This window comes from Eremomyces bilateralis (assembly GCF_010015585.1).
Source record: "Eremomyces bilateralis CBS 781.70 unplaced genomic scaffold P152scaffold_40, whole genome shotgun sequence".
Lineage (NCBI taxonomy): Eukaryota > Fungi > Ascomycota > Dothideomycetes > Eremomycetales > Eremomycetaceae > Eremomyces > Eremomyces bilateralis.
The window spans coordinates 1-12,710 of NW_022985106.1; the positions used below are offsets into that span (position 1 = coordinate 1).

The 12,710-nt window shown below is 51.3% G+C and overlaps 3 protein-coding genes across 3 annotated transcripts; 2 read left to right on the forward strand and 1 right to left on the reverse strand.

Annotated features, from left to right (window-relative positions):
- Positions 1-468: 468 nt before the first annotated feature.
- Positions 469-1,191, forward strand: P152DRAFT_485627 (uncharacterized protein; the record flags this gene model as incomplete). Its single annotated transcript, XM_033682058.1, has 2 exons — positions 469-486; positions 540-1,191. A coding segment is annotated over exon 2 (522 nt), but the record flags the coding sequence as incomplete, so codon positions are not given.
- Positions 929-3,500, forward strand: P152DRAFT_462759 (uncharacterized protein; the record flags this gene model as incomplete). Its single annotated transcript, XM_033680408.1, has 5 exons — positions 929-1,274; positions 1,349-1,396; positions 1,442-1,998; positions 2,029-3,159; positions 3,244-3,500. Coding segments are annotated over exons 2-4 (1,695 nt in total), but the record flags the coding sequence as incomplete, so codon positions are not given.
- Positions 3,501-4,476: 976 nt separating this feature from the next.
- Positions 4,477-6,248, reverse strand: P152DRAFT_251224 (putative Exo-beta-1,3-glucanase). Its single transcript, XM_033674708.1, has 3 exons — positions 5,939-6,248; positions 5,810-5,887; positions 4,477-5,759 (listed from the first exon to the last, which is right to left on the reverse strand). The coding sequence occupies exons 1-3, from the start codon at positions 5,998-6,000 to the stop codon at positions 4,628-4,630; spliced, it is 1,272 nt and encodes a 423-aa protein (XP_033529818.1). The 5' UTR covers positions 6,001-6,248; the 3' UTR covers positions 4,477-4,627.
- Positions 6,249-12,710: the final 6,462 nt, after the last annotated feature.

Here is a 12,710-nt window from a genome sequence, read left to right on the forward strand (position 1 = left end):
ACTGAAGAAGACCTTGGGTTTGATAGCTTCGAAGCCATACTCGGGGGTACGCAGGCCATGCTAGCAAGCGAGCTTAATGAGACGATGCCTACCCTGGATGACCGTCGTGAACTTGCTGAATACCAGTTCCCGGCAGAGGATATCGAGGATTTAACGCCTGTTGCTAACGATATCGAATCCGATGAAGAGACCGCTACTATTAGTAGTCAGACGGTGGCTAACACGGAGACAAGTCAAGTTACCCAAGAAGCTCCTCACCCCTTCGCTGCCAACTCCAAGTATTTCATTCCTTCAGATACCTCTCTACCTCTGCCACGCAGGATTGCCACCCAGCCAATGACTGACTTCGCCCTTGCAATGGGCACATGGGTACAGCAGTACGGTGTCCCTCGGTCCCAGTATAAGGCGCTCGTTGAGGTTCTGAACCTTACTAGCAATAAAGAGATCAGCAAGCTCCCTAAAAGGGTTGATACTATAAAGAAACAAGTGAACGAACAACTGCCCCTCCTCGAAATCCGCTCTAAACCGATTACCCTCAGTGCTAACAAGCTCCCGAGTGGCCGCCGTGGGGAGGCTGAGGCCGGTTTACGAACGCATGCAGAGAACCTCTACTTCTTTAACCCGTTCGAGCTCTTTAGGACAATCTTGAACACCGAGCTACGCTCAAATATGTTCTTTGGGATGGCTAGGTTCGTCGACTCGCCTAAAGAGCTCTGGGAATCTATTGCCTGGGCGTCGTCAATCCGTTGCTCTTCTGGTCAGTACGGCTACTATCCAAATACGACCGAGCCAGTTTTTCCTTCGGATCTCGTCCGTTTCAAATGCAACGATACACAGTGTCTCTGTCAGACGATGACGCAAAAGCCGCATCTTGGCCAAATCGTGGCTTTTGGAAGGGATTTCCGCACATATCGCGAGCATAGTAGCCCAGAGGGTTCGATTGTCCTCAAGGTCCAGCGGTTTCAGCTAATAAACCAGTTCCTCTCTCGCCCAACGTACCAAAATCTTACTCTCGACCCGCCTCCTCACTCCCGCGAATTCATTATGCTAGATGATACTATCGACGTTGTCCCCGAAGAATTGATTGAGCGCCTAACAGACATTACTGTCTATTTCGACTATGCCTTCAGGAGCTCTGTACAACTCCCTAGCGATCGATCAACAGACAGCCTCTCTCCAAACGAGCATATTGTACGTCGGGTCTATAACCAGAATACAGGTATCCGGCCTATCTTTAAGACCCACCCGATCCGCGGCGAACTTGAGCTTGAGGTCTATGGGCGAGAATATTTCGTCAGCAATTTCGCAAAGCGGAATAGGCCTAGGGGGACGGATATCTTGTCTGTACCTATCCTTGGGTATCTCGATGGCTTCGGGCTCTTCCGTAACATGCACCGTACTATTATGGGCTTCTAACTTCTCCTGGCCTGCCTTGTCCAAGCCGAGCGGAATATTCCGGCCAATGTATTTCCACTGACTTTGGGCCCTCACGGTAGCAACTTTGACGACGTCGTCGACGCCCTAGAGTTGATGCAAAGACTGGATAGGGGCGTTGATATGGATATCAACGGCAAGACATACTTCGTATGTATTCCCTTCCTTGCATTCATCGGTGATATGCCGCAGCAACAGCTAAATAGAGGGTTCCTGGGGCCGACCGCAAATTTCAACTGCCGTTTCTGTACCATCGACGCTCCTCGACGAGGCAACCTGGACTTTAATATCGTCCACAGTGGTCGGTACCATTTCGAAGTCATGCGTCAACGCCAGCATATGGATTCGGTCTGGCAAAAGACGCACCACGAGGCATTCGCCAGAGCCAACGGCATGCGTGTCGAATTCCCTGCCTTGAAGAAGCTGGCCCCTTGCAATCCTATTAATATTGATTGCCCTGGTGATATGGCGCACTCCGAAGCAGGTGGTATTACGGAGCTGTTACACTTGGCTATACTTGACCAAGTACTAACCCCCCAAGCGGCTATTGGATATACGCAGAAAGTACGCTCGTTCCCATTTCCACCAGGATAGAACCGCATTCAGTCGCCGCTATTTTATATCGGCTCCTATACGCTCCAAGAGCACGCTCGCTGGTCTGTTATTATACCCGTTCTCTTCCGCCTTTGGCTACGTGCCTCGCATATCAAGCCGACCTTTCTCCAGGAGGCACATATTGTCTTTAGCACCGAGGTCCTTGAGCTGGCCGCTGTGGAAAACCCCAAGCTCCCTACCAATGACCATATCGTTACCATTCTGGTCAAGGCTGTTGCATCAGTGGCAAAGGTAAATACTCTCCTCTCCGCCGCCTATCTGACTACCGCGGAGCGCGCATCCCTACATATGGAGATTACGGCGTCTCGCTCTATGTTCCAACGGCTCTGCGAAGTGGCCTCTCGTGCTGCGGCAATTCAGACCAGGGCATTCTCTCGTGTTGGTTCTCGTACAGGATCCGTTGAGCCAGGTTCGTCGACGCAGCCAACGCAGACCCCTATGTCTACCATTACTGCCTCTACAACTCCAGTAGCCATCACCAAGAAAGAGGCTGCGTCGACCAAAAACAAGGCGGCGGGATACAGGAACAATATCAGTCGCCCCAATGTCCATGCTGCCCTTCACTACCCACTGGTACAGGACCAGTATGCACTCGTCTCTAACGTCCATGCTCTTGGTAGTGAGCTGAAGCATCGATCCTATAAGAAGAACATCCTTAGGACGAATAAGAAGCACCCTGAGAAGGATCTCCTTGAAATTGAGAGCTTTACCATGACGCTCCGCTTCTTACTCCATGGGAGTTTCCAGGTCACGCATCCCGCCCTTAGTGCCCAGTTCCAAAACCTCCGTGTACGTTGTCCCCAGTTGTTTACCTCCCTGATGCCTCACGCTACGATCGCTCAGCTCCAAGTGGTCCCTGGAGCTACCGGAGCTGGGGAGTTGGACGCAGACCATGATATCTCCCTGGCTACCAGGGAGGACGATACGCATCGTCAACCGTCTGTGCTTGGTCGGATTCCTAACAAGTACGTAGAGCAGACACTCCAGCTCCCAGTGTCTGTCTCTAAGTTCTCCGCCGGGTTTCGCGCCAAACTTTTCCGGTCGTATAGTGCCGACTACAAGATGCCTGTCAACCATCCTGGCACCCGTCGACTTCGTTGGTGGAAGAAGGTATCGTTTGTCTGGAGGGAGCCGCGCCGGGAGGGGGAGATGTAAGTACTATGCAGTGGCATTTAATGGGTAAGACAGGCTGACCTTCTGCTTATAGGAGATCTGAGCAGCGTATCACTCTAAGCCGTGGCCATTACGTAGAGTATGACAGTGGTATGCTTGGTCGTATCGACCAGATCTTTATCCATGAGGCCCTGAAAGGTAAGCAGCCTCCCTCTTGGCCCGAGTTTACTGCTAATATCCCTAGATAACTGCCGCATATTCTTCCTCATTACTCCCGCCGTTCCATTCGAACCGTTACGTCAAGATCGCGTCCTTAATTATCCCCTCTTCGAGCTCAGCGAAGAGCAGACCCTCGTCGGCCTCCCCTCGATCACCGGACGCCAGTTATACGTTGTCCCGATTACAGAGAACAATGCTCAGCTTACGTTCGACAACGCCTCTCGCACCGTGATGTATGTCGACTCGAGGATCCAGTTTATGTAACAATGGGGGCTTGCTGGCCACTGTAACTAGTGGCATGGAACTCGTGGTGTGGCTGGTGGAGCATCGTGTTGGTATGGGAGGAGTGCATGGGGGTAGCACCAGGCAAGGCATGTTAGACCAAGGCTGGGAGAACATCGGCAATGAGGCACGTGACGCTGAAAATCATGTGTATTTTGAGCGCCTCAGGCTGTCAGGCATTAAAATTGAGGAGATCCTATTGGCAGCCACTAGGGCCCACTATTCCTTAACAAACCGTTCACAAACCGTTGAACAACCGGTATTTACACATACCGTAAAATAACCAAACGCCTAACCTAGTCAAGCGCTTATATGGTCTGACGTTTACATGGTAAGCATCCGTTAAGTAGCCAAGTGCTAATTTTTACCGTTTGCAGCCGTAACGGGATACTAACAGTCAATAGACGATTACATAAACCCCGGTATGCGCCCTGCTGGTGCTTTCGGCTTAGCAAGCGTGGAAAAAGGCCCGCTCTTGATAATTTCGACAGTCGAGACCAATCCTCCTCCATCAACTCTGGAATATACCTATACAGTAGCCGGATGGTAACTGAAAGTTTGGTTTGGTCCTATTATGGATGTCTAGCCATGTTGGGTAAAGGAGAAGTATGGCAGTTTTCTCCGGCACCTCCTTTCCTTTACTACTACTGTACATATAACTAGTGCCATACTCCAGATATAAGTATTCGGGCAGATTGGGCATCTCCGGGCGAGTCATCAATACCACGAGGTCAATGGTCGGGGAGTGGATTTACGAGATTCTCTAGTAACAGGTTCAATTATTGGTGACTTAGGTTGTTGACTGATTCCCGAAGCTCATTCAGGTTAGTATCTACAGAACTTCTATTCCTAGCGAGCGTCCTCCACTGCATCATTCAAATTAACCAGGGCTACCAATAGCCCCCTTCGTTGACCAAGAAACTCCTCCAATGGACACGTCCGCATCCGGGTATCACTCTCCCCGTCACAAGTTCCCGCAAACCGGGCCAAACTTCCGATCTGTCACCGGCACGGGGAACACTCCCGCATCCATGAGCCGGAACGCATCCCACTCATGCGCCCCCTCTGTCTTGAAGTTCCAGAACACCCACCCCTCCGTCTTCGCCTCGTACGCGTCCATCTGCGCCTCGATATACCCGCGCGTATCGTCTTTATAATCCTCCGTCCACGCCGAGACCTCGCTCTTCCCCTCGCAGCTCCCCGGCGCCGGCTCCGGCCCGCCCGCATACGTCCCGTCGTACCGCGCTCCGATGCCGTACCCGTTCAAGAACGGCGCACAGTCCGTCATCGCGGCCGTCCACTCGCCCACGAACGTCCACTTGTCCGCGCCGTTGTAGCTGTCCGCGGTGTTGCACACCTGCTGGCGGTGCTCCCACGGCTCGATGCCGACCAGGTAGTTATCGAACACCTGGTACTCATGGTGGTCGACCGCGACGTTCCGCGCGTCGTTGTCTGAGGGCGTGAGGAAGCCGTTCCAGGTGTTTGGCGCCAGGAACGCGTCGGAGATGACCACGGGCGGCTCGCCTTGCTCGCGGACACGGCCGTAGCCTTCGCGGTAAAATTGACGGAGATCCTCAATGTTGATTTGCCAGTTGACGGGCTCGTTGGCAAGTTCGATGCCCATCACCACGTCGGAGTACTCGGGTTTGGCGTACTTCTGCGCAATGAGGGAGAGGACGTGAAGGGCTTGCGCGGAGGTTTGCCCCCAGACGCCACCGTCGAGGAAGGTGATTTGATCGCTTGCCATACGTTGACCGGAGTTGTCAAACCCGTTTTGTGAGCCTGGGAGACCGTGCAAGTCGATCATGACTGGCAGGCCGACGGCTCGTGCCCAGTCGATGGCAGAATCGAGGTAATCGGCGGCGCCTTGGACGTAGGGGGAGTTGCTATTATCGAATGCCCAATAGCCGATAGGAATGCGGATCATGTTGAATCCTGCGGAGGCGATACGGGCGATGTCACCGGGGCCGACCCAGGTGTCCCAGTGCTGACGCAGGATTGAAGCAGCTTGGTCAGGGAGCCTCTCACAGAGGGTGTACTCGTCGACGATTCCCAGGGACTGGTCGACATTGCGGAATACGGAGGGTGTGATCCATCTAAACCAGTCAGGAAGGTGAGTGCAGTATAATGCTCCAATTGAACTTACGGCTCCAGAACAAGCCACCCTCCGATGTTGAGGCCTCTTATCTTTTCAGATCCCCAGTTGAATGGAGCGCGTTTCTCGCTGTACGAAGTGAATTAGCGTGTTCTTGTCACAAAATTGTTCGGCACTTACATTGGGCCTGCAATGGCAGTTCCTGCAGCTACGAGAGCTGCGAATCTCCTGAGCAGCACCATTCTGTGATTTGGTATCCTCAACGCATGCGACTGTTCGAGGCAACGAAGGAATTGACGATCAGAGAACAGGAGAATTCCGCGAAAGATATATGACTGGGAAAAACTTCGAAGAGCAGGTGCCCGAAATGTTTCAGCCAGCTCGGAGTAGGTGCAGTAGTGCCGGATAATCCAAGTTGGTCCTCGAACTGTTATCCCTCGACCCTAGCAGCCCCTTGTTGTTGGGTATTTTATCTCCTTACAGGCGTTCTTCAATCGTACACGGCGCTTTGATGATGTGCAATGGATCAATCCAGGCCAGGAATACTTAGGACAGGGGCTCTCCGGGGGTGATGAGATCGTATGGTATTTCGATAATCCTATTCAGACCGGGAAGTAATGTAGACCAGAACGGTTAGACACCTTCGCTTCCGGATGAATCGATAAGACAATTTGAAATAAATGGAGATTTCCTTCCGCTGAATGGCCGGTTCGTCTGGGTTTCCTGGAAGTTGGGTGATCTAAAAGGATAGATGGGAATTCCTTTGCCAGTTCCCACCGGTTTGGCTGGGATGCCAACCTGATTTCGGCCCTGCGATTTCTCGGCTTCTCCAGATACTCCAGTCCCCGTCCAGTGGGTTGCTGGAATTTATGGGCTTGATAATCTCGGTGGTGCCGATCTGACGATCTTTGGGGCAAGGTGTCATATGCCAATCCCACTACCGTTGTTGTACTCCGTACGGCGCTATTGCATATCGATGGACCTGGGGTGAAGGCAAAACTCTGGGAGGAAAAGGGCTGAAATACTCTGAGCTAGAAATGGGGACAATAATGGAGACACTGGAGAACTCTATGTTGAAGAGATGGAGAACTGGAAATGTTGCAAATCCCAATTCGATATTTACCTGTGATGGAGAGCTGGGATGAAGTTGCCTTCATTGGCATGGTGTGCACCTGCGGAATACACTCGGTATAGGGTCGGTAAGTGCATCTTAAGACCATTAAGATCCCAAGGAGAAAGACTTCCTTGATCCTTGGTCTCCATTCTGCCTCGCATTGAAAGAGATCTCGTTCCGGGCGAATTTAAAGATGAAAGAACCACATGTGAAGTGAACTTGGAGGTTACATCGGGAGTGCGATGGTGCGTTGGCCAACCGGGATACATGGATGACAACGGGTGGTTGGAGGGGGAGCACGCTGGCAGTAGTGGTTCGCGGTCCGCCCCCGCCGAGACGTATTGACGTTGCGGATTGCGGAGTGATGGGTGGTAGTTCCATGCCGTACATAGTAGTATGTGTGAAGAAGAAAGAATAATATCAGGTGCGCAAATCCAGAACACTCAGCTACCTTATGTTTGGTGACGATGAACGTATTGTGGACGGACAGAAATGGGACACGGGGTCCCATGTAGTATATTGACGACGCTATTTCAGTAGAGAAAAGGAAGGTCTGGAACTCTTGATGCTGTGTTCGGTAATGGAGATATACGTCATACGTTGCATCGTGAGATAGAGTGCGCTCAAAGGTCCCTTGACTTCATGTTGTGATCCCGAATTCCCATCACTCTGTCAGGTGCTTGTTCTCGGGATAGTCCCTTCGCACTGGGATTCCGTGTGACCCAATTCACCTCTCATGCATAGAGTAATGCTTTCGCATTTCACAGTCATTGGCAGGGAGGGTTCGAGTTCAACGGCCTGTCGCAAAAGGATGTTGGAATTCGGCGAGGAAACTTTGTCTTTCCAGAGTGAAATCAAGATCATGCATGGTGGTTCTGTGGCTTACAGAACAGGAACAGAATCGATGCGATTGGTGAGTTGTCATCTTGATCTTCAGGGCAGTGGTTATTTTAAGGGAGCATCGCCACCATCGTAGATGGGCGCATTCATGATTCAACCACTGGACAACCCCGATGGTTCGGCGTTCTGTTCATGCAAAGCACAACGACGATCAGGCGTTCAAAAACACACGATAGAACCTAATTGGATGAATTGTTCGAGATCGGATCCACTAGCGAATCCATAGACATACTACGTAGTATGCACTGGAAGAGACGGGGTATATGCATACTGGCCCCAAATCTGGGGAGCGACGATAATTGCTTGTACGAGTTCCCACTCGTATCACCACGTCGAAAAACCCCGATACGCCACCCAGCCCCAACTCACGGTGCAGTGCACCGAAGACGCCTCGTGAAACAACGGAAAGGTCAGCCGATATGCGAATCATCATCCGCTCTCCGAGACACGAAATATGTACCGGGAGGCTGGCATCGGGAAAATTCCAATAGCACACCGCTTTAAATCACCTAGCCTGACTGTTAGCGACTGTCGCGACACCCTAAGGGCCACATTGGTTTACCTCCGCGATGCTCTGCTTCTCAATGATGCTCTTCTGCCGGTCGCTCCGGCTCACCCGATAGTAGGAGTCCGCGAAATCCGCACAATGCATGTACTTGAGGAACTCTTCGTCGTGCGTGATCACGATCAACTGGAAGTTCGCCTGCTGTCGCCGCACCTTGATGATTTCATGCAAACTCTCCGCAAGCGCCCGGATGTTGTCGATGTCAAGGTTCGTCGTCGGTTCGTCCAGGGCAATCAGCCCGCAATTGACGCCAAAGCATTCTGCGAGGGCAAGTCGAATGAGAATCGACGCCAGAACTTTCTGGCCCGCGGAGCAGCGTCCCCGCATGTCCATTTCCGTGTCATCTTTTACCATGACGACGCGGTAGTTGTAGGATTTGTTGCCTTGCTTGGGAGTCTCGTTGTCGGATTTGATCATGATGGTGTCGATGTCGGTGCCTTGGTAAGTCTTGCGCCAGAGTTCTTCGACAATGCGGTTGATTTCCTCCATCTTGACCGAGTGGAATTTCATGATGGCTTTGTCGAGTGCTGAGCCATATCTACCCAGATCTTCCACCGCCGCCTTGGTCGTCTCGACTTTGATGTGGGATTCTTTATATTTGTACCCAGCATCTTTGTGGTCCGTATCCCAGATCTTCATGAGCTCTGTCAATTGATTATCCTTCTCCTTGAGTTCGCCGATGATGGTAGCCTGTTCGGCGGCCAGTCGATTTCTTTGGTCACTCCACCGGGCCCCATCTTGTTCATATCGGTTCTTGTCATCCTCAGCATTCTGGGCCTCAAGCTCGACAATCTCTTCCTTAACGATATGCAGCTCCCGTAGAGACTGTCGATATCTCAAGTTGTCAGAAATCGCGCGCTTCGTCTCACCGTGGCTCTTCAACTGGTCTTCAAGCTTCTTTGCCTCCGACGTGACTTGTCGCTGCTCAGTTTCGATATTGGCAATGGTTTCCTCCAGATTTTCAACTTCTCTCTTGGCACGGTTGAGAGGTGAATCGCCTCCGCGGTCAACGTAAGCAGCTATCTCCTGATCCGCAAGTTGAAGTTGGTTGTTAGATTCTGAAAGTCGAGTCGACTCTTTCCGAAGCACACTCTCGGCCTCCTCTCCGGCACGACGGATCTCTTCGAGGGTCGCTTCGGCTTCGGTAATCCTTGGAGCTAGACCATGGATCTCCGAGTCCCAGCCTTGCACGCTCTCTCGTTGGGTGGCATTATGCTTCTTGAGATCATCCGTTTGCGAAGCAATCGCCGCTTTCTCCTTGAGCTGGTAAACCGCGGTACTCAATTTAGACTGGATATCGCGCCCCTCGAGCTCCAAGGCGTTGACGTTGCTTCGTGCCCTTTCTCTGTCCGTGGAAAGCTGCGTGTAACGAGCTTTCGCGAGGCGTAGCTGCTCGTTGACTTGCCTGATCTCATCCTGAATGACTTCGAGGGCTCTGCTCATAGTGCTCGATTCTCTTCGTTTCCCCTCCAACTCTTTAATTTGGTTGTTGAAGTTGTTGATCTCAGCATGGTACTTCGCAATGGCCTGCACAGTCTTTGACAGTGACTCGACATCCTTCTTTGCCTCGGTAGCGTGTTGGATGACAATCTCTTGGTCCTCGATTCTAGCCAGGATATCGTCCCTCTTCTTCTCCAAGTCCTTGACCTCGGCTTGAACCGGTGGGATCTCGTCGTTGAGGCGCTTCCAGATTTCGTAGTTCGTCCGGACGGCATTGACCTGGTTCAGATCCTCTTCTGCTTGCTTAATCTCTTCTTCGACCGTCTCAGATAAAGCTCTTGTAATCATTTTGTCCATCTTCTCAACAAACTTGTTCATTTCGCGTCCCTCTTTTAGTCGCCGCTCACACAGACGACATGTACTGTCATCCTTGGCGGTTTCAAGACATTTTTGGTAGTACTTCTTCATCTCACCGAAGCTCGCACGATCAGATTTCTGGATCTGGACACTTGACGTCAGTTCCTCGACCTCCTGGGGATATTCAGAAACGCCAATATCCTCAGGTAAGACTGCAAGAACTTTTGATTCATTCCCCGCGCGCTCCTTTGTTTTCTGATCAAGACTCTTCCTGGAGGTTTGCATCTTGAATTCGATTTGCTGTAGCTCCCTTGTCAGAGAGTCACGTTTGGCCTCCGTCTCTCGGACTGAGGATGACCTCTCATCCAGAACCGTCTGATAGTTGCGTTCAAGCATGTCGGGGGACCACGAATCCTGCTCAATGCATTTCGAGATGCGAGGGCCATGCGTGTTGATCATCGTCTCCAGACTCCTCTGCCGATCTTTGACCTCTTTGTGCAAGTAGTCTACCCTAGCTGAATCTCCAGCTTGCTTGGTGCCCTGAATAAGTTCGCCATCCAATCGCTCCTTCGCTTCGTCTAGTAATCGCATTTCGCCATCAGCTTCTTTTAGCTTCGTATCCCAATCAGCCTGCTGCATATCCGTCTTTGCCTTCGCCAACTTCTGCTCAACGTCTCCAACCGCAGACTCGAGGACTGCTTTTGCCCCTTCGTCAACATCGATCCCGTCCATTTGCCTTTGCAGCTGGTCGATCTTGCGATCATTCGTAGCAATCTGCGCACGAGCTCCTTCCTTCTTCTGGAGAAGGACTGATTTCTGCTGAGTCCACTGACTGAGCTCTTGCTGTGCCGTGGCAGTTTTTTCGTGGGTGTCCCGCCGAGTCCGGTCTAGTTCAGCTTGCTTTTCCCTGACAAACCTTCTGAGACGCTCCGTGAAATCTCTGACTTTCTCATCGGTGAGGTCGAACTCGAATCCGTAGATATTATGTTTGCTGGCGATATCTTTGATCAGGGTCTCCCGCGCAGCGATTTGTCGATGATATTGTTCCTTTTGGGCTTCGAACCTGCCCAGCTCCGCTTGTTTCTGGCCTAGTGCACGGCGAGTATCTTCCAGATCTTGGGCAAGCTCACGATATCGTCGCTTTTGAGTTTCCACTTCCTGTTCGTATATCGCCATCCGTTCCTCATACTTGTCTTGCATCGACTGTAGGTCCTCATCCGAATCGGTCATCTCCTGGATGTAATCCTTCAGCTCGTTCACGGCCTTCTGAAGCATATCTCCTTGCATACGTTTCCCGTTCAGTTTGCTCACAATACTCTGGAACTGAGCAGCGTGCTCCCAAGCCTCTTCGGATTTGGCTTTAGCCTCGTTGACCTGGTCCGTGAGTTTAACCGCGTGTTCCCTCAGGGTGTCGATCTCTTCGTAGAGGGCATCCATGCGCTTCTGATCTCGTTCGGCCTTGTCCTTGTCGTCTTTCGCATGCTGTTCCATGATTTTGAACTTCCCCAGCTCTTCGTTCTGCTTCTTTCTCAGCAATTTGATGTTGTCGATCGCTTTGGTATACTTCATAGCCTCGAAGATCTCGTCGAACCGCTTCTTCAATGCCGCTGGTTCACTCAGCGGCCACAGACTTTCTTCCTGATGACAGAATATCACGGAATCCAGGATTGCCTTCGAGACGCCCAAGTACTGGGGGAGGATTTGGTCAAGTTCAGCCACCCTTGTCGAAACTGTTGTCTTTTCGCCTTCCCTGATCATCATCAGACTTCCTTCCAAACTCTTCTGTGTCCTGGTTGTTTTCTTCACAGTCAACTGGAGGTTCCGAGTTGCCACCATCTTAGCCCCAGAAGTGGCCTTGAACGCCAGCTTGACCTGGGCGTAGACATCCTTTTCACCCGCTAGCTTTGGATCATGTATGAAGGCTCCACCACGTGTGGCATTTGGAGGTAGATCACCAGTGGTGATATACTTCAAACATTCTATGATTGTTGTCTTCCCGGAGCCGTTGAGACCAACTATTAGAGTCAACGGAGCGTGGAATTGGATGGCCTCCGCTCGTGTGTTGTCGAATGAGCGGACGCCCAGAATCTGTAACTTATCGATTCTTGACATCTTGAATGAATGATTTACTCAGTCCATCAAATCTTCCATCTCTAGATGTTCATTTTCACTTCAGATCTAAGGCTGATGGTCATGAGAGTGAAGACGTGAGGCGTGTTGGACGAGATGCGTAGGCAACACGACCTCACGTGATAAAAGTCGTAAAGTGGAGAGCGGGACGCAGGGGCGTTGGCTGCCTGCTTGGCTTTTAATCAATCAGTGAGTTACCTCAGCAAGCTCAGGCCATTTGTGGTCGTGCCAAGGCACCGGAGTGGGACTATACCTAATCGGTAGAGTCACATGCACTCCTCGAACAAATGGCCTGAGGATTCTGTCAATGGTACACACTGACTGTTCGATAATTTTCATGTGTTTTTCACGATTTTGGAAACCTCACTTTTGCATATTCTTCAATAACAACACGAGGACTTATTATAATTGCCCTTAAATTCACTGGGCTGTGCAGCAAGATATAC

What these genes read in the sequence shown, in the direction of transcription:
- P152DRAFT_251224 (XM_033674708.1), bottom strand. Translation starts at nt 6,000, where the DNA reads ATGGTGCTGCTCAGGAGATTCGCAGCTCTCGTAGCTGCAGGAACTGCC. An exon ending in ACTGCCATTGCAGGCCCAAT is followed by an intron (nt 5,888 to 5,938) that starts GTAAGTGCCGAA and finishes CACTTCGTACAG; the next exon opens with CGAGAAACGCGCTCCATTCA. An exon ending in GGGTGGCTTGTTCTGGAGCC is followed by an intron (nt 5,760 to 5,809) that starts GTAAGTTCAATT and finishes TGACTGGTTTAG; the next exon opens with ATGGATCACACCCTCCGTAT.